Raw genomic sequence first — 21,048 nt, 5'->3', positions numbered from 1 at the left:
AAATTTATTCACAGTGATTTTATTGTTGTAGTTAGTGTTTTGCTTTCCTTCACAAAAAACTACCTGTTTATCAAATCAGTGAAATTTACTAAATACCAACTGCAAATGGAAGCTGAGCCAGTGCATGCTTGGGATTATCTGTGTGGCGGAGTCGTGCAGAAGACTCAACCATGTTCTTATTAATTTGCTGAATTTATTATTAATATCTTTTCAGAACCGGTGGGGTAAGAAGTTAGAATTCCTCATACTCTGCAAATGTCATGCCTTCCTTTCAGTGTTTTGGATTTGGAATAAATTTAAAAATATATAACATCTTCAGATCTTTTTAAAAAAACGTAGGCTATGTAAAAAGCTTTCTTCTAACACTGACTTTTACCTAATTTGCAAACAAGCCCAAATTTTAAAAAGAAATCACTTAATTGAATCCAACCCATACATTTTAGGTTTATAGTTTTTGTTTTAAAGCTTTCAGCTTTTCTACTTGACATCTTAAAATAAAGCTAGTTTTGATATCTTCTAAGGCAATATCCATGCCACGTCATTATTAAGGCATTCTTTGAGTGTAGAAGTGTATAACTATGACATTTTTCTTATTCATTCTTAATATTTTGTTAGCCTGAGCACCATAAAAATAATGAGTCTGTAGCCTTTTAGGATTATAATTGTATGTAATTTATATATAACAATTATATAAAATATTTATATATTTAAGGGATGTTTGTACATACATTATGTATCTTAGTTCTTGTTTAGGAAATAAGACTTGTTAGAAATCTGTTGTAAATACAGACAGTGCCTGGATCCATAGTTAAGAATATCCAGTTTGTGAGTTATGTATTTTTTTCCCCCTCAATTGTTATTGTAGCAGAGTATTTTTCTTTCCTCTCAGCTGAGCAGTAGTTTAGTTCTGTTTCTCTGTAATGATGAGATATATAAGCAGTCTATTCTTTGTTAGTGCCAGAAGTGGCTCTTAGTCTGCTTTGTATCCTGTGAATTGTGCTTTGAGTTTTCTGCAGTATTCTGGTAAAAATGTTTACTATAATGATGTTACTTTCACAGAGACTACAATGGGCTGCAAATTGTTTTCTCTTTACAGTTAATTAGTTTGAGTAGTCTCATATCTCAGTAGTGGTTAGTCAGAGCATAATAATTGTGTTTGAAACCAAAGACAGGCAGTTAATGGCAAAACTTTGGGAGTGTAGCTTAGGTCTATTAGACTTATATTTGTTTTCCACTGATCTCTCAGTGTAATTGACTGACATTCATGCTGTATAGTCACTTAAACAGTAAATAATTCCTTCATCATTCTGTATGCCAGCACAGCGCTCAGCTGATTTCAAGTATTACAGCTCAGCTTTGTTTGAAAACAGTTTTTTTCTTTTAAAATGTGCTGTCAGTTGACAGCAGGGATGATTAATATCCATTCTGATATGACTGGATGGAATTCCAAAATTCTTCAGAAATATCATGGCCTTTGGCAAATGCAGCTTTCTTAGAATCAAGTCAGATGTACAAAATTATGTGTTGTAAACTTGATCTTTTTCCTGTAAATATGATTCTTTTGTATGAGAAGCTGTGAGCACTTCATCTGCTGTCTGTGAAAAATTGCAAACATTGTCCTCATCTTAGTCTAATCTTCGATAAATATTACTGCAGATGCTGTGAAATTATAAGACTTAACTGGTACTCTCTGTGACTTTTCAATTATATTTGCTAGCTTTCAAAATATTAGTCCTTACAGACAAGTTTCATACCTATTAGGTCATAAGAATTTGCTGTTTAGATAGGTCTTTTTTTATAGAATTTATAGACTTCAAATTGAAGTTCTGCTCTTTGCTTAAATGAGTTTGAAGTCAGAAGTGAGTGTGGGAGCAATATGTTGACTATCAGATTTTTTTCCACTGGAGTTCCAGTAATGATTAGCGTAAGAATGTATTTCCCACTTGTTATTTTTCCTTTACCATTTCTTTAGACCATAGGGATATTATTAAGTCAGTGGTGTCATTCTTTTGAAACTGAGTTGGCTGATCACGTTTGTCTTGATTATTTTTCCAACTGGGGTTGTCATCTAAAGAGTTAAATTATCCCCTGCACTTGTACAAAAAAGGCATTTATAACTTAGGCATGCTTGTCTGTGTATAGTGATATGTTAAAGGACTTGGAAAAGATGACAGTCTGACCTGAATTTCTGGAATGATTGACTTCTGACATCTAAAATGTTCCTGAAGTATGGTAACAGACCTAATTAGTAGACTCAGTTCCAAATATGTCTTTCAACTTTAGTCATCCCAGAAAAAGGTGACTGGGACTGAGCAAGAAGTCTGTTCTTACTACAGTTGTGTGTATGACTTATTTTTTTCTGAATTAAAATATCTTAACTCATTTAAGACCTAGTGTTAGCAGTTCTGTTCTGAGTCTCAGTGTAGCTCCATAAACATGCAGTTTTTAGAATTTTAACTGAGGTTTGTTTAAGCTTTTGATAGACGCATCATTAAGACTTGTAAAGGCCTTATTGAGCAAAGGAGAGCAGTGTAAAGTAACTAATTAACACTGGTCACATTGCTGAGAGGAAAACATTGAGATGGGAAAGCAGTGTAAAGTAATGGGCACAGTGGCTTCAGGTAGACGTCTATAGAAGTGCTCAGGAATAGCAAGACCAGATCTGAGCAGTCTTATTTGGCCAGGCCACAGCATGACCACTAATGCTGGGATCAGAGAATGCCTTAATCTTAATTTTACATTAGCAAAAAGCCAGAAGCTTGTCTTCATTCTTTGAGGCTTTTCTGTCTTACTTTTGTTCTGGTATATTGGTAAAAGGTGATACGAGGAGAAAATATTAAAATAAAAAAAGTAAGAAAATAATTGTTACCAAGGAATATCAATCACTTGAATGCTTCAATTATAAAGGAGGTCTGAAAGGTATCAAAATGTCTATATAAATGCTCCTCTTTTCAGCATTTAGCACTTAAGTAGAAGTTTTGCAGGAAGAATATTCAACTTAATGCTGCATGGCAGGAGCATCCACAATTAGAACATCCACGTGACTTCCCTTGCACTATTTATTATTGGAATAATATTTTGGAATCGTAAATAAATTATTGCTGTAAATATCTCTACCTGCTGAAGCTACATGCATTCTTGTTGCTTCTTATGGATGCTTTGGCTGCTACGATTTGTTCCAGATAATGCAATCACTTGAGTGTTATGGAATCATCCTGGAGTCTCAAATCGTCACAGACTGGCACAGGCATTGCACATTCTTGTTTCTCCGTCTCCTATTGCTTGAACTCTTCACAGCACCACCAGGAGAAAGGAGACACCCTTGTTGTGAGAGCAGTTCTTAGCAGCCTGATACGTGAACATATCTTTCCCTTCTAAGGAGGGTTTCTTTGGGTAAGTGAAAGAAGTTGGAATTGCAAGTAGTCTTGATGTGACATTCTGTTCAGTTGCATCGTTTCAACCTTTTCTGCTCCTATTAAATGCAAAGCACACTACTTTCTTTAGGCTGCAGCCTTAGGAGAAATTTAGAGTCAAATAAACAAACTATTGCTACCAGCCACATGTTCCTGTGTATATTGTAGCTGCTGAGGTGTTCCTTGGTTGTACAGTAGACAGATTCAGTTTCATGAAAGACCAGATAACTTAATGCAGCAACTTTCTACTGGCTTACCGAGTGGAGTAATTACACCATGTGCTTAGGAATGGGGAACTGTGCAGCTGAGAGCAAAGGAAGGAGGAGCTATTTAGGTTAAGCAGTAATGTAAAATTGCATAGGAAGAGGAGACAGGTGTGTGAAATATCTCCTTTTAAAAGAACCTCTCTTTATGCATCAAGAATTAAAAATGGTTCTTCTAGCTCCTCAGGCTGGTTTTTTTGTTGCTTCAGATTTTTTTTAATTTCCAGTTCTTCTTGCTTTATTACCATTACTGCTCCTAAGGTACCTTTCTCATGAGCACCTACTCTGCCAGAAGAGCAGCAGTAGAGAGAATCTTAATGCAAGCAAAGAGCAACTCTGCCTTGAGGTCTTCCAGCTGTGACTTTTTACTTGGGAGGACAGTAGTTGCCTTCTAAGTAAGTGTTCATCTGTCTGTCTGGATTTTCTTTTGTTGGGGCTATTGACCATGTCACAAAGGAATATGCTTATTTATTCTCTCCTCTTTTTGAGAGTATTTGGCAATAATTCGTTGATGATTTATAGTCAAGTAGGACAGGCTGTGGCTCTAGATCTTTGGAGAAATGGTCCCTCTAGAATCAGTATCTTGAACACTTTTGTATTAGGTTGTTGCAAAAGTAATTGCAGTTTTGGACTGTGAATTTTAAATCATTATAACTAGGCTCAAACACATCTTCATTACTCAAAATAGGAACCACGACAATCTGCACATTTTTGCCAATGAGAGATAAGTTTGTGTATTCCTGTAGTGTTAAAATCCCTGCTTTGGGATTCAACGAACTCTTGTAAAGCATTTTCTGCATCCTGCTGGTTGTGGAAGCATTTTCCCTGCAAAAAGTTGTCAAGATGCTTGAAGAAGTGGCAGTCGGTTGGTGAGAGGTCAGGTGAATTTGTCGGGTGAGGCAAAACTTCGTAGCCCAATTGGCTCACCTTTTGAAGTGTTGGTTGTGTGATGTGTGGTCAGGAATTGTTGTGGAGAAGACTTGGGCCCTTTCTGTTGATGGATGCCGGCTGCAGGTGTTGCAGGTTTTGGTGCATCTCATTGATTTGCTGAGCATCCTTCTCAGATGTCATGGTCTCACCGGGATTCAGAAAGCTGTAGTGGATCAGACTGGCAGCAGACCACCAAACGGTGACCATTACCTTTTTTGGTGCAAGTTTGGCTTTGGGAAGTGCTTTGGAGGTTCTTCTCAGTCCAATCACTGAGCTGGTCATCGCTGGTTATCATATAAAGTCAATTTTTCATCACAGTTCTTGTGTAGAATAAGAGATGGCGACACATCAAAAGAATTGTTTTGATTTTTTGGTCAGGTCATGACGCACCAACTTATCAAGCCTTTTCACCTTTCCAATTTGCTTCAAATGCCGAATGAGCATAGAATGGTCGACGTGGAGTTCTTTGGCAACTTCTCGTGTAGTTTTAAGAGGATCAGCTTTGATGTGAACTTTGGATGGGCGGCCACTACGCCCTTCATCTTCAAGGCTCTCATCTCCTTTGTAAAACTTCTGGAACCACCACTGCTCTGTATGTGCATTAGCAGTTCCTGGGCCAAATGCGTTGTCAATGTTGCAAGTTGTCTCTGCTGCTTTATGAACCATTGTGAATTTGAGTAAGAAAATCACTCAAACTTGCTTTTTGGCTAACATAATTTCCATAGTCTAAAATGCATATAAAATAACAAGTAAAAATTCAGTAGCAAAAAAACATAAAGTGAGAAAAGCACATTAAAATGATGTATAACGTAAACACATTTATTTAAGAATGTATTCCAATATCCAAGGGAAATTTCAACAATGCAAAAAACGCAATTACTTTTGCACCAACCTAATAGTTGCATATAGGGTGCATCTGCCTCTTCTTTATGGACTGATTGATTGATGGTAGTTACCATGTACTACCAAATCAAGAAGGAAACCACTGACATCTAGAGAGCTGTGGAGCTCTGGCAAAGAAGCTCTGCAGGTAAGATTTGTGTGTATGGCTTGTGACAGCTTTTGCAGGAACTGTTAGCAAGATGACAAACTTTGATTGCAAATGGAAAAATCAAAGCTACTGCGTTAGGAAGTGTCTTTGATAAGCAAGGCTAATCCACTGTGAGCATACGTGCTACCAGGAACAATACAAGATGCTGTAGACCACTTTTGGAGTGGGTTGAAGTTAGGAATCACCTAAAATATAACTGGTTCAACTACAGTAGGTAAAATCTCTGTGGCTTTGTGTGTGTGTGATGTACAACATATTCATTTGTTTAGATACGTATTTATTATGTGTATTTGTCATAAATCAGAATTTTAAATTTTTGGTGCGTTTCGTCTGCTGCTTTTCTATTAACAGAGTGAAAGTGTGACTTGAAGTCTACCAGTCCTTACTCAGGGAGTGGACACCCTTGTAAAACCAACCCCAAAGTAGAGGGGCAGACGCATTCCTCTGGGGCTTAAAATACTGGGTCTTTTTTTAACCAGCTAATTAACTTCTTTATTTCTGACATGATTTGCTCTGAAATTTCGTTTTATTGAAATGTATGTATGTTTGAACATGAAATGGCCTGTGGAATAGGAAAGTTTAGAACTAAGTATCTGTAGAGAATTGTCGGAGCTGGTAACTATTTTTCCTTCCTGTTGGTGTTTTAGCAGTCTGCTTCCACTGTGGATATGTGCAGTGTGAAGATCAAGGGTGGAGGAGAATTAGGAGAGGCTCAGACAGCAGGAGACTCTAAATAGTTCATTGCCAGAGAGCGCGTGTCACCTTGGAAGTCCTCCAATACTATTGGTGTCTATAAAGGCTTGTGTTCTGAAGCCAGGCTTGTGGCATTGACTGAGATCTACCTTCATGGAACAGTCAGTAAGACTTAAAAGGAAAACCTTACTGATTGTTATGCAACAAAGTACAACAATGTCCCAAGTATACCCTGTGCCTGGGAATTGTTGGTATCAAGTAATTAATTATACTTATGACTATGCTTCTTAAGTGCCTAGTAAGGTAGATGTATGAGAGGTAATATTATACTTGCTGTTCAGCATGAACATTGCCTGCTTCACACTTAATGAATTAAATATAGCAGTTCTTGATATCCTTCATAAGTGCATTCTGCAAATGATCTTCGGATAGGTTTGATACTGTTTAAATGTTTATCATATACTGCTAATAGTGGTGAAACATAGTATTCAGAGCAATACTTGAACTGTGTATTTTAGTGGCTTTAATTTTTGTCCTGTCTCCATTTTTTTTTTTTTTTTTTCTTGTGTGCCACCATGTGCTAAGGTTTGTGGAGCCTTGTGGAGAACTAGGTCAGAGACTTGACTTGATTAAAAATAACTCATCAAAAGAAGGATGTCAGTTTTCTATCTTGTTCCTGCTACAAAGTGCTGTCAACAACTGTTGCATCTGAGAGGCTACCTGTCAAGTGGGGTTTTTCTGAAGAAAAGTTAAAAATTCTTGATGAATAACTAAGCAGTATTGCTTTGTCCAGCTGATGATAGGTGAGAGACTGTAGTTAGAAAACTGTGTCAGGCTGTGGTCTGCAATTAGTGAGACAGATTGAGATGAAGCAAGTGACAGGAGTTGATGTATTGGACAGTGGGTTGCAGAATAACAAGATTAGAAGGTAACGAGTTGTGAGGAAAGGAATGTATCCAATTTAGAAAAAAAGTGCAAAGGAGGTTTTGATAGGTCTTTGGTATGTAGTGATGGTCAGAGGGGTTTTTTTCTGCTACAATAGCAACGATTAGGAAATATTTTTTCAACTTCCCTTATACATTCCCAGATTACATTACCCTGTAGAGGTATGGTTAGTTTTTGTTGTAGCTGAGGTGAGTGGGTTACATTACTTCAGAAGAGCATTTTTGTAAGATGGCATATTCTAGTATCCAATTTGAGCCTGTATTCCAATAAATGTTTTATTTGGAAAACATCCTGTCATATCTGTTTAAGTTTGCAAAGAGCTTTAGAATTCTCATCAATGAATTGTTGCATATGGGATACAGAAATAACATTGTTGACATGATAATGTTTTTCATTTTAAACTGTGAATCAAAGTCAATCTGTAATCATAGTTGCATTTTTATTAAATAACCGAAAACTCAATGCAGGTCGTTCTTTTTAATTTTTTAAGCTTTTTTAAAAATCCGAAGTAAACCATTAGCACTTTTTTTTTGTTAATGTATTGCTTGCTTTTCATTAAAAGGTTATTGTCGATATGCACAATAAAACTCAAAAATCACGTGCTAAATACTAAAGCACAAGTATATTCGTATGGTCTGGTTTAACTCAAATTTGTATCAGATATTGTAAATTTAAGGCGAAAACTTGGTTTTGCACTTCTGGTCATGGTTTACATGATATCGTTCCTGGCAATTTTTTCATTTAAACATTAAACTTTCTTACTGTAAGGGTGATCAAACACTGGAAGAGGTTGCTCAGAGAGGTTGTAGAGTCTTCATCCTTGGGTGCACTCAAAATCCAACTGGGCACAGTCCTAGCAACCTGCTGTAGCTGAGCCTGCTTCGAGCAGGGGGAATGGATCACCTCCAGAGGACCTTTCCAAGCTCAACTATTCTGTGATTCTACATAGGATTTCTTTGTGTTTATTAATGTTTTAAAAAGTCTTACACCAACAATATAAACATGAAAATTCCTGCCAAGTCACAGTAGGAGTACTAGAATACCTCAAATTAAGAATACATTAATAAAATGAGGGCCAAAATGTATGTTCTGAATCACAGTTCTTCTTTCTTTGTATCAGTATGGGATTTTTTTTTTTAAGTGGATAGACTTGTATTAATGTCCTAGTTCAGATGAGGTGATACGAAAGGTCCTCTTCTGAGTTTGTTCACTCACCCCTGCCTGTCAGCATACACAGTCCTTCAGCCTTCAAAAGCTGCCTTAAAGTCTTGCCTCTTACCACCCTCTGGTATGGAACACTAGGTACTTTGGTAACTCTCCAAGCAGATGAAATATTTTTATCTTTGCTAGGTAGGTGGCATGCATGTTGCTTCATTTACTGTTTTACCATTGAGGTCATCCCTGCTTAAATGCTGTTATACTTTTGCATTAATAATGTTTACAGATAATGGGTTTGATTTGCCTTGTAGAAGAACCTGAGGGCAGGGGGACTGGGATATTCTTGAAGACTGTCCCAGAGAGGTTTTCTGAGTTCAGCAAAGTGCATTTCACCTCATTTGACAGAGATATGATTTATTTCAACTCATCTGGAATTTTTAAAGGTTCTCAAGTCTTACTTTTTTTGGTTCATAAGCCTTTCCAAGTTCAAGGACCTCTCTGAAACCTGCAAGAGTTCTAGAAGGTGTTAGAAATGGTGCCCTTTGTCAACATATTGCTTCCCATGTATGTCTCATCTGTGCCAGCTCCTGATATTGTTGATGCTGCTGTTACTTCTTTGCAGTATGATGACTAAGCATGCAATTTCATCATTTGCAGCTACTGCACTGAGTTTTGTGGTGCTGTTTTGGTTGGGGGCGGGGGAGAGTTGTGGGTTTTTTTGTTTTGGGGTTTTCTTTTTTTGGTTTTGGAAGTTTTTTTGTATCAACAGCTTCCAGCAATTCTGGAGCTTCAGAGTTGTTGGCCTTAATCTGGTTAATTGCAGTAGTGTGACCTCAGGATCTTCATATCTAAGGAGATTAAAACAGTCATGGAGCATTTTGTGTTGAAGATGGCTCTGCGTTCATTGAAGAATTTAAGGAAATTCCTTATCCTCTCACTTCCTAAGAAGATGAAATCTCTAAACATAAATCTCAGAGAACCAATCCCTCGATTATTTTTGTAATTATTATTCTGCCCCCTTTGTCAATATAGCTTATTACCTGTTGAATGCGTAAATCGTCATTCAAGGAGATTATAGGTAGGCTGTTTTGAGTATGTTCAAGAATGCTGCCAGTCAGCAGAGCAATCTCCACTAAATGCTTGCATTTAATGATTTTACTCGACCTTCAGTCATATTTCTGATTGGGTTATGTTCTGTCTTTGAAATAAAGGACTCCTTTAACTATCTGTGGGTGGATTCAACAGCAACTTTTTCATCAGCATAAGGGCATTTCTTTTTTTTTTTTTATCCTTACTGTTTTCCTTTTCTTATATGTCTCGTGTATTTTCTACATTTATATCTATTCACTTTGAATCCGTACTTGTATTTACTTTCTAATACTTATCTGCCATGGTAGCTTAATTATTAATGCAGTTTTTAACGGAAAATTTTTTCAACCTGGCAGTACCGACTAGCTCCAAACCAGATAATTTCTAGTCCAGCACTGGCTTTGAAAATGCCCAAAGCCATTACTGCCTAATGGTTCCATAGGCTCCAAATGCCTGTGTCATTACTTCTCTAAGAAGCTTTTCCAGAGTCTGCTCAGTTACTCATCTGTCAGTGCTAGGCTACTGGATCCACAAGCTTTTTCTGTGTTGGGTGTAGTCAAGTACGTGGATGTTCATCAGTCTTCCAGAATACAGTGCTTTAAAAAAAGGAATTACTCTTGCTGTTGCCCTGGTTTGAATTGCTCGCTGTCTTTTGAATCTTCACTGCTTTGGTTCTGCTAGTTATTTAAATTTAGTGTAATTATTTTTGGCACTAGATTGGGTATAGGCAATTTGGTTTAGATGTTGAAGACTTGGAGTTTTTCTTGTTTGAATTTTCACCTGTCAATTTAGACTCATCTCTTTCCTTGTAGCACTTTCTGTAGTCCAACCAACTTATTGAAACTAATGTATTGTATTCAACTGTATTGAATTATTTTATCTTAGTTAGTGAACTTTAGAATGTGCCCTGACTTCTGTCCAGACATCATGCTGCAGGAATATTATAATTGGAAAATACAAATAACACAGGTGCTGTAGGACAATGTGAGAAGTGTAATGCAGACATAGCCAAGTGATTTAATGCAGCTAGCTTCTCTCTAGCAGGATTTGAGCTGCATCCACAGCCCTAGACCTGCTGATCCTCTTGGGACTTCTTTGGGACAAAGTGTTTTTCAACTTCCCACACCTGTGTGTGACAGATTTTAGAACAGCTTATTTTCAGGAGGTCCTAGGATCCTGGTGCCGCTTTTTGATAAGCAATATCTAGCTTAGTTGTAGGTAATAAGCCCATCTGTTTGCCTGATTGTATGGAGTTACCAAAGGCTGTTTCCAGTTTCAGCAGTGCTGAAGCATACAGACTAATTCCTTGTGGGTCAGGTGGTTCAGTTGCTGATATGTGAAAATGTAGTTGACTTTTGCAGTTGGAACGTGCCTGCAAGCGGGGCTCTTCCACCCTTCAGAACTGTGTTTGCTGAAAGCTGGGAAATCTTTTATGACAGCTTTCTCTAAACCCAGTTAACGGTCCATCCCAGTAAGGAAAATTAGCAAATGTGTCAGGAGACCAGGTTTGCCAAACAGGGACCTTATGGCTGAGCTGTGAGGAGAGAAATTGGCAGCCATGGATGTAGATGAGGCTGAGATTCTCAGTGCCTTCACTGCATTGATCTTCAAAGATAAGGTCTCATGGGCTTTTGTACCTGGACATGGGATTGAAGGAGGAGAGAAACTAGTAGTACTACAAGAAGATTGATGGATCTTTGGAGAAGTATCAAGTTCGTTCATGGGATTAGATGGGATGCTTCTGAGGGTGCTGAGAATGCTAGCTAATGTCATTGCAAGCCAGTTTTCTTATTGAATAGTTGTGGAGATCAGGGATGGGCCTCTGACTAGAGAAAAGACATATTGCAGCCATCTTCAGGAAGGGCGGGAAGGTTGATTTGGGGAACTGCAGGCTGGACAGCTGCAATTTGGTCTCTGAGAAATTGTGAAGCAAATCTGCTTGGAAGCCATTTCTAGGCATATGAAGGTGAAAACAGTAATTAGAATTAGAAGCATGGAATTACCAAGGGTACTTGTCAACCAGATTGTCTGCTGTGATGGGAAAGACTAGAACTGTGGTTGAGGAAAGAAAAGTAGTGATATAATCTACCTTGACTTCAATAAGGCTTTTACCATGGTGTCCAAGAGTATCCTTGTGTCTCATTTGGAATGTCACAGTCTGGATGAGACTGCTAGATACATGAAAAGACAATCTGGATCGCTGAACTTGGAGAGTCTGATTTGGGTTGTGTCATGCTTAGTATCTTACTAGTGAACTGGCACAAGCAGGAGTGCACCCTCAGCCAGTTTGCAGACCTTTGATGTGGAAGAGTGTACGGTCAGTATGTTTGAATACATGGCTGCTGTCTGGAGGGACCAGAATTTCTCAAAATTTATAACAAAGGGCAAAAACACCTTTCTGTTTTACAGAACACCAGAGGAAGAAAGGGAATAAGATAACATGACTTCTTTTTTGTAGTTCTTAAATTAAACAGCATCTGTGGTGTTGTTTGGAGAACCTAAAGTTCTGTATTCTTCAATGCTGAAATCCATGTGTGTGTAGATACTTCTTTGTGTTCTGAATGAATGCTTTATAGGATTGTTTTATAAGCTAAATGTTGAGCTATAGCAAGCCTGTATCAGAAAAGGCTGGAAGGTATAATTTGCAATTGTCTAGCTTTGTCACTTTTTATAAATTCTAACCTCTCATTGAAACTCTTCAGGGAGAGATTTGGGTTGGGTAACTGGGAAAAAGTTAAGTTTTAGACTTGGTGCTTTTGCTGACTGTGAGGAATCGCAAACTCTGACTCATTTCACGTAAAGACTGCATGTGAAGTTGTTACTGAAAGATTGTATAGAGGAAGATGTGAGCATTTAATGCAAGGCATGCTGCTCTTAAATGTATAAAATCACCTCTGTAGAGCAGTTCATGTTTTAAGTTTCTTTGTGTAAGTAACTGTATTCTGTTTCAGATTATGGAGCTCTGTGGTGCAACAAGACTTGGCTATTTTGGAAGAAGTCAATTTTACATTGCTTTGAAACTTGTCGCTGTGGCCCAATCTGGTCTCCCTCTAAGAGTGGAAAGCTTAAATACAGGTAAATCACAAGATCGGGGGGGGAATTTAGTTGCTAAGCAGAGTTACTATACTTGGCTCACAGGTTCTTGTAGAGTAACCTTGTAAATTAGTGTGATATGTCTTTTTATACATGCTGCTTACTTTAAAAAATAGTTGTTGAGAGACTATGAAGGAGGGTATTCCTACTATGTAATAAATGCAAGGTGAAACACCAATACCTATTGAATAAGTATTGTGTTCATCATGGGGTAAATGAACAATTACTGACTGTTGTGTAGGTACAAGTTCATTCTATAGATTACTGACATGAGAACTTGTGTGCCATATCCTCTGAATAAAGTACTAGTAGGACTAATGTGAATTGGAAGGAAAAGAATGCGTTTGCAGGCTTTTGTAGTTGCTGAGTTTGTGAAGCCTTGATTGCAACAGATGAAAGGTCATATTTTCTAAAGTCAAATTCCTTCACACTTGGCTTGACAATTTTCTCCCTTCTTAGTGCAAATATGAAGATTAGTGGTTTAAGATTTTTCTAGTGAAAAACTTGACCTATAAAAGATCTTTGAAGTCTTATCAGCCAAAACACCTGTTATCCTACTTTCAGAGGTCAGCTGTGGTATGGGTAGTGAAATAGGAAAAAGGCTTACTCTGGGAAGATAATTCGGAACAGCAGGAAGAGTTTTGATATGAGGCTCTGCTGTAGCTTTCTGAGTAACATAAGTGGCTCCATGTCAGTGTTGCTTTGTAAGATGAAAAGAGACTTGGGAAGGTGAAGTACTGAGTTTTTAGCCACTGCAGCCTTTTGTAGTGTAGTACACAACTCACAATTTAAAAATATCTTTGGAGCACAGCTTTGCATTAAGGTGACTTCCCTAGTAGATTTTATGTCAATAGAATACATTATGATAAAACTTGTATATACTAGTAGTTAAAAGAAAGCTTAGGAGTTTTTTGTGTCTAAAGGATATAGATTAAACAGAGTAATTAAGGAGACTATGTTAAAAACAATCTGATATGACTGAAGTATTTGACAAAGCTATAAAAAATAAAGGAATCATTGTGTATACTTTTACAGTTAAGTATTGTAGGCTCATACAGACTGTGTATACTGCTTTCATGGGGTTTTTTGTAGCTTTCTGGAAAAGTGCAGGTTTCAGTCAACATTTTGCTAGTATTCAAGTTTCTTTCTGCTCACAAGCCATCCTGTGTTTATAAACAGTTTCCCTAGTTTTCCTGATGAGTGTTCACAAATCTAGAGGTTCAGCAAGTTGTAGCAGAATGCTACAGAATGGGAAAGTTGGAAAAGGAACTTTCAACTCTTAACATCTGATAGAAACTGGAACTTGATATATTGTGGGATTTCTCATCAAATGCCTGTTGAAGGCGGCAAAGGTTAAAATCTGTGTATGTAGCTTTTTCCAGGGTTTTGTATGCTTGGTTTTATTTTAATGAAAAATACCTTAACTGGAAGGGACTTTACTATTAAAAAAGTGGGGGGGTGGGATTTGAAGGAAGGAGTGAAAATGAAGATACAGAATTAATTCCAAAATATAGAATATGTTGCTGTAAAAATAGCAGCTATTAGATCTTTTATAATGGAATACATTTTCTTGATGCATGACAGTACTAGAAATACTTGTAATGGTTTCTGTACTTCGAGGAATAATTTTCTGTAACTGGTTCCAAACGTACTAAATACAACAAGTACAATTGACAAAACATTTATTTTTACCCTAACTGTTTTTAGCTTTAGTTGTCTGTTGCCTTCGTTGCTGTGTTTCTAGTTCTGTCTATGAAGCCTCTGCTCCTAGAATGATTTAAGTGTTGTAGTAGCTACTAAACAGCTAAAATACAGCAGGCTGAAGACTCAAAATGATTCCAAGCTTGGTTACCCTCCTTTAAAAACCGGGGTTCAGCAGCCTGGCCAGCTGGGTTCTGCCCACAGTCCATCTCCAAGTGGTCTTCTAGAGGAACTGTTAGAACCATCCCGAACTAATCCACGTACTCTTTCTCTCTTCAAAGTAAAACATTGAAAATTAGTTAAAGCTTATATTTTAGGACATCTGCTTTTCAGCTCTGCATTCTCTGCATGTTTTATTCAATGACTGTCTTAATGCTTTTCATTCTTTTAACTTGGTATTTTCTCTCCACTGTTGTTGTTTCTTTTGCTCTTTGGTTCATTGTGTGTCTTCAGTAGATAGGAACCTTTCTTTATGTGAGTTGCCGAGTTGAGACTACAATAAAATTTTGAGTGCTGAGTCCATCCAACACAAGTGTCATCCAGTTGATTCTTAGTTAACTAAGCGCTTTTGTGATCACTGAGATTTGCAGTGTAGTAAAAATACTGGCTTTAGTTATTATACTACAAGCTTCTAAATCTGTTGTCCCTTTGCTGTCCCAGAAAATTTTCCTTCCAGGAAGCTAAATAGTCATAGAATGTCCTGAGCTGGAAGGGACCCATAAGGATCATTGAGTCCAACTCCTGTCCCTGCATGTGACAACCCCACAGTTCACACCATGTGTCTGAGGATGTTGTCCAGTCTCTTCCTGAACACTGTCAGGCTTGGGGCCGTGATACCTCCCTGGGGAGCCTGTTCCAGTGCTCCACCACCCTCTGGGTGAAGAACCTTTTCCTAAAGTCCAACCTAAATCTCCCCTGGCACATCTTCCTGGCATTCCCTCGGGTTCTGTCATTGGTCACTAAAGAGCAGAGTTCGGCACCTGTCCTTTCTCCTCCCCTTGTGAGGAAGCTGTAGACCATGATGAGGTCTCCCCTCAGTCTCCTCTTCTCCAGGCTGAACAAACCAAGTGACCTTAGCCGCTCCTCATACAGCTTCCCCTCCAAACCCTTCACCAACTTCGTAGCCCTCTTCTGGACACTCTCCAGTAGCTTTATATCCTTTTTATCCTGTGGTGCCCAGAACTGCACACAGTGCTCCAAGTGAGGCCACACCAGTGCAGAGCGATTTCATCTCATATTTTAATACAGTAGGTAGTACCACTGACTCTTTTTCAATATCGAAAATAATCAATGTAAGCCGTCAACAAGAGGAATTAAATTTGAGCCATGCTTCTGAATTTGCTTTGTGTTGGAAAAATAATTTCCAAGCAGGCTGTACAGCAAATTTGCAGTTTATTTGTATTCACAGTGGACCAGTAAAGAAGTTGTGGCTGGATTCAGAAAAATGATAGAAATCTTTCAGTGAAAAATTGAAGACTTATGCGGTCTCATTTTTCTATCAGACTATTCTGAACCATGGTATATAAAGCTGAGAACCTCCTAGCATTTTCTAGAAATTTTGCTTTATAAGTGTTTGTAACAAAGTGAAGAGATATTGGAATGCTCCCGGTTGTGTCCCAGTAAAACAGCTAATTTAGCTTCTGTTGTAGAAAGGTGTACACAGATGCGTTAAAGGAATAGTTGCAGTTTTTGCAGTAAGACTAGATCATGTTTATATTTACAAGAAATAATATAATCAGCTCACTAAAAGATGTTGAATATACTGCAGTATTTTAGCATTTCTGCTCATGAGCTATTCTGTGTGAAGACTCTTCTAGTTCTATATATGTGCTAGAAATGGTAGATAAATTTAGAAAATCACATTTAAATAATTAAGTGTTGGCAAAACTAAGAAAAAATGAGATAAATCCAGGTTATCTGGTTGCTACTGCATTTAGTGCAGAGTTATAGTGTAAAACTTACGGAGCTGTGTGAAGTCCTCTTTGTATACCAAAACTACAAGTTGGGTAGCAGATTCATGAAGTATAATTCCAAAAGGGCATTTGCTTTTTTCTAACTGGCAAGTTCTGTTTAATCTCTTTATCAATGATCTGGATGAGGGGATTGAGTGCACCCTTAGTAAGTTTGCAGATGACATCAATTTGCTGGGAGTGTTGGTCTGCTGGAGGATAGGAAAGCTGTACACAGGAATCTGGACCACCTGGATCATTGGGCTGAGGCCAATTGTATGAGGTTTAACAAGGCCAAGTGCCGGGTCCTGCATTTGGGTCACAACAACCCCAGGCAGCGCTACAGGCTCGGGGAAGAGTGGCTGGAAAGCTGCCTGGCAGAGAGGAATCTGGAGATGTTGATTGACAGCCAGCTGAACATGAGCCAGCAGTGTGCCCAGGTGGCCAAAAAGGCCAACAGCATCCTGGCTTGTATCAGGAATAGTGTGGCCAGGAGGACTAGAGAAGTGATTGTGCCACTGTATTTGGCACTGGTGAGGCCCCACCTTGAATCCTGTGTTCAGTTTTGGGTCCCTCATCATAAGAAGGACATTGAAGTACTAGAGAGAGTGCAGAGGAGAGTGACAAAGCTGGTGAGGGGCCTGGAACACAATTCTGATGAGGAGCAGTTGAGGGAACTGGGGCTGTTTATCCTGGAGAAAAGGAGGCTGAGGGGAGACCTTATCGCTCTCTACAGCTACCTGAAAGGAGGGTGTTGGTCTCTTCTCCCAAGTAGCAAGTGATAGGACAAGAGGAAATGGCCTCAAGTTGCGCAAGGGGAGGTTTAGATTGGATTTTAGGAGATAATTCTTCACGGAAAGGGTTGTCAGGCATTGGAACAGGCTGCTGAGGAAAATGGTGGAGTCACCATCCCTGGAGGTGTTTAAAAGGTGTTTAGACGAGGTTCTTAGGGTCATGGTTTAGTGCTAGAGTTGGTTAGGTTATGGTTGGACTTGATCCTGAGGGTCTCTTCCAACCAAAATGATTCTATGACTATAGCAGCAGTCTGTGTTTAAGTAATTAAGGCAAGTGTATAATTTTAACTGCAAAATAAAACTGCATTTTTATTTTCAAGCATCATACTTCTGTGTAGTAAATGACCTGCTCTTTTTTTTTTTTTTTAAAAAAAAACAGTAAAGGACCTTCCTCTTCCCAGATTTGTTATGTCAAAGAATGAACAAGAATCAAGACACACAGCCTTGTATTCTTCAGATGCTGATAACCCAGCTTCATATTCAGGTGTGATTCCTCCACCACCTGGCAGGATACAAGTCAAAAAAGGCTCTGTGAGCCATGATGCAGTTCAGCAACGTACATCAGCTGATCAACAGGTAAATTAACTTAGAAAATTAAATTAGCCTCTTAACCACTGCTTTGCTGCATAGGTGTCAATTTGATAGGGCCTCTAAGCTTTGTTGCTTTCAATATAGTTTCTTTAAAAAAAAAAAAATCGTACTGGTGTATATTATACATGAAGACCACATATTCTTCTGAAATACTTGCATGTAGGAGACATTTCTTTATGATGTCTTGTAATCTTGTGTTTAAAATATCAGTGGTAATAGGCAAATAATTGAGACAAAAGCAAATCAGTGTGTAAGGTATGATAGAAAATATCAAGTTGAATTCATTATGATGTTAATACCTCATTTATTAGATAGTTCACATTGAGCTCCTTGTCATTGGAACAGTGATAGTGAATGCTATGGAAGACTGAGTTTCTAGTCCTTCAGCATACTCCAATACCTTTAGATCTGAAATACTATATTTAGAATTTTTTTAAAATCTTGGTTATTTTCTCTGCCTTACAATTTTCCTTGCTCAGCTATGTAATTGTTAAGCAGAGACAATAAGAACCAGAAATAATAGATAGAAGTTTTCACATAGTTTTTTATTGTGCTATAATAATGAGGAGATTAATTTTCTTTTACTTGCTGGTTCTTTCATCTTCAGCTAAATAATATCTGAATAAATGAAAAATGTAAAGGCTTACAACTCTGTGCTTCCTTATAGTTCCTTGTTTTTCATAGTCCTTACACTCTTTCCATGGGGAAATATTTTCTGATTGTCTTTTCTACAAGCAAAAACAGAGTGCAAATATTAAATTTTGCTGCGTGAATATATGTCTGTGCATAACTGTTGAATGACCTGTTTTCTTCTCCATGGTATACTCTTCTCTGCGCTTGTTTTGTAAGGAATTGAGAAACTTGCAGATGTCCTTTAATCTTTCTGGGAATCAAGGAGTCACTAGTAAACATTTATTAATCTCTCTGGGAATAGCTCAGGCTGATCCAATATAAAGAGAAAGCAAATTAGCAGAGGCCATCCAAAATCAGTGTTTGGTTGCCACTTCCTGTCTCCGAAGCTGGGGATGGTGACTGTAATGAAAGGAGGGCTGGCAGCAGATCTGGAGATAGCTTATTGTTGTCTACTTTTTGAGATAGCTCTCAAGCGCTTCATGAAGAAATCACCAATTGCAGATCTTGATCTGACGATGGGGTTTTAGTTTGGTTGAAATAGTGTTTTGAGCACTTCCAACATGGTATCGAATGTATTTAGTGAACAGCTTTAATTCGATGTAGCAATCTGTACTAGTCTAACTTTAAAATAACAAAAAAAAAAAATCCAGTGTTTGGGATCTTCAAGTTCTGGATGAAGAAGCCATGTATTTACAAAGGTGTATAGGCATCCAGATTTCATTTCTCCATCGTGGCTGGTAGAAGCAACTTGGTATCTCTCACACAAGTCTGTATGGAATCATCAGAATAAAGAAACTTTGTATAAGTCCTTTGAGAGATCTGGCCCAGAAAACAGATTGGAGCAAATGGAACAGACAACACATCGAGTCGGGAAGTTTTAAGCTGCATTCTTGGTCTAGAACATCAGGGAAGTACTGTCTGATTTTTGCACCCTGTTGTAAAACTAGTTTTCTGTGGCTGGTTCTGCATGTACAATGAATCCATTTAAGCAGCCTTCTTGTCCCAGTCTAATATTTATCGATTCAGACGCCATGTTAAAAAAGCTGAGAATTTCAGTCCCCTTAGGCTAAGAACAGGCCTTGAGCCCAGGTTTTTCACTTAACCACATAAATATTCTAATTGAGTTATTTCCCAAAAGATAGATGCAACTTTAAGCTACGTTCATGTAGAAATTGCTGATCCAGTTGTCTTTACCTGGAGATACCACTCAGATTTATAAAATTGAGAAAGAGGTTCAGACTGTGAATCCTCATTATATGCCACCTCTTTCAGTGATGAGAAGAGCTGATGTCTGAGAAGTAGATGACAGCATGTCATTTTCCTAGGGATCACTGTTCTTTCTGGAGGAATTTGAGTGTCAAAGTTAAGCTTGCATATGTCACTGTTAGATATTGTCATGTAGCTGTTATATATTCCATTAGTGAGTTTGGGATTTTAAATTTTTTTTCTTAAACTGTTTACTGGCTTTGATAATATGTCTGGCACTTCAAAATACATTAAATTTATTTCATTAAATGCTCTGGCTGAGATCTTTATACAAAATCACAAGATATAGTAATCTTCCTCTTTAAAACCTTGGTTCATTCACGTGCAGCTTTCCATATTGGTGAGATTCGTCATGCATAGATTAATTATCAATGCATTATTTTGGCAGTTCCCCTTAATGAGTTTCAATCGGATGCAGGTTGTCAGGAAATGGCAATCAGGTTGCGTTTCCAAAGAGCAGTTATAAATGAGGTCATCTTTTAAAGTAAGCACGAGCTAAGTTCAGTAATATCCTTTTTCTATCTCCAGCCATTTCTGTGATGGCACTTTGAGTTTATAATGGCTAAGTATTATATAAATATAGCACTGGCCAGAAGTTTATATATTTTTACTACTGTTAGTGTTAATAGAAGATGACTGAAGTCACAGCCAGCTGTCATGGAGGCTGCAGAACTGATTCTTGGAGCCAAGCCAAATAATGAGAGATGCCTTTACTCACTAGATGGCATGTTGACTGCACATGCTGGTGGAGATAAAACATTGGGGGAAAATATTTTTTTCTGTTCATCTTCCTAGAAAATAGAGGCTAAGTAGGTTTGAAAACTTCTGTCGACAATGCGCCATCTGCATGAGCATTTGCGTTGACATAATGTGTGTTAACCACAGTGCGTATACGTATCTCTGTGCCTTAGTAGCAGCAGCTATGCTATTGAAAGTATCAATTTAGGCTAATCTTGAGAAGCTAGATTCTGTTGAGTTCTTGTGCTTTTTAAAAATAAATCTTCCTAGAAGAATTAGGATCTGTCATTGCAGATGGAAACTTTTTTTATTTCATAAAGGAATTAAGACAAAGGTACTAAAAACAGTTTCATAGAAGAAGCAGTCATGTTGAGATTATGAGGTATTTTCTGTCTTCTGAAGGTAGTTTTCAAGTGACTAAATGTTCTCAGTATCAGTCTGTTAGATACTACCTTTGAATGTTTTTCGTTTTGTTGTTAAAGCTAAAAAGCAAATATTTCTCCAGTATCTTTAAGTGTGATCCAGGTGTTGATCTGGTACTGCTTTTGGATAATTTCAGCTGGTTTACCACCTTTTCTGGGAAAGAGGAGTAGCTTGTTACAATAGTTCTTCAGGCTCTAACAGTTGAAAAACATGTTCGTTGCAAATGCTTATAAGCTGAACCTTGTTATATCCAGGTGAATATAAAAAGTATTAATCTACTTATGTGTACATCAAGCATAATACTGGCACTCTAGATTA

The 21,048-nt window shown here is 37.9% G+C and overlaps 1 protein-coding gene across 8 annotated transcripts in view; it reads left to right on the top strand.

The window, feature by feature from the left end:
• The window catches only part of REPS1 (RALBP1 associated Eps domain containing 1), a 73,692-nt gene that overhangs the window by 5,351 nt on the left and 47,293 nt on the right, over positions 1-21,048 (top strand). For all 8 annotated transcript variants that reach the window (XM_065631997.1, XM_065631999.1, XM_065631996.1 and 5 more), the window contains exons 2-3: positions 12,494-12,617; positions 17,459-17,655. In XM_065631997.1, the coding sequence (XP_065488069.1) occupies positions 12,494-12,617; positions 17,459-17,655 (321 nt within the window). The remainder of the gene's footprint in view (positions 1-12,493; positions 12,618-17,458; positions 17,656-21,048) is intronic.

Source organism: Caloenas nicobarica, chromosome 3, assembly GCF_036013445.1.
Source record: "Caloenas nicobarica isolate bCalNic1 chromosome 3, bCalNic1.hap1, whole genome shotgun sequence".
Lineage (NCBI taxonomy): Eukaryota > Metazoa > Chordata > Aves > Columbiformes > Columbidae > Caloenas > Caloenas nicobarica.
Note: the sequence above shows the minus strand (reverse complement) of the source record. Positions and strands in the feature narration are given on the sequence as shown.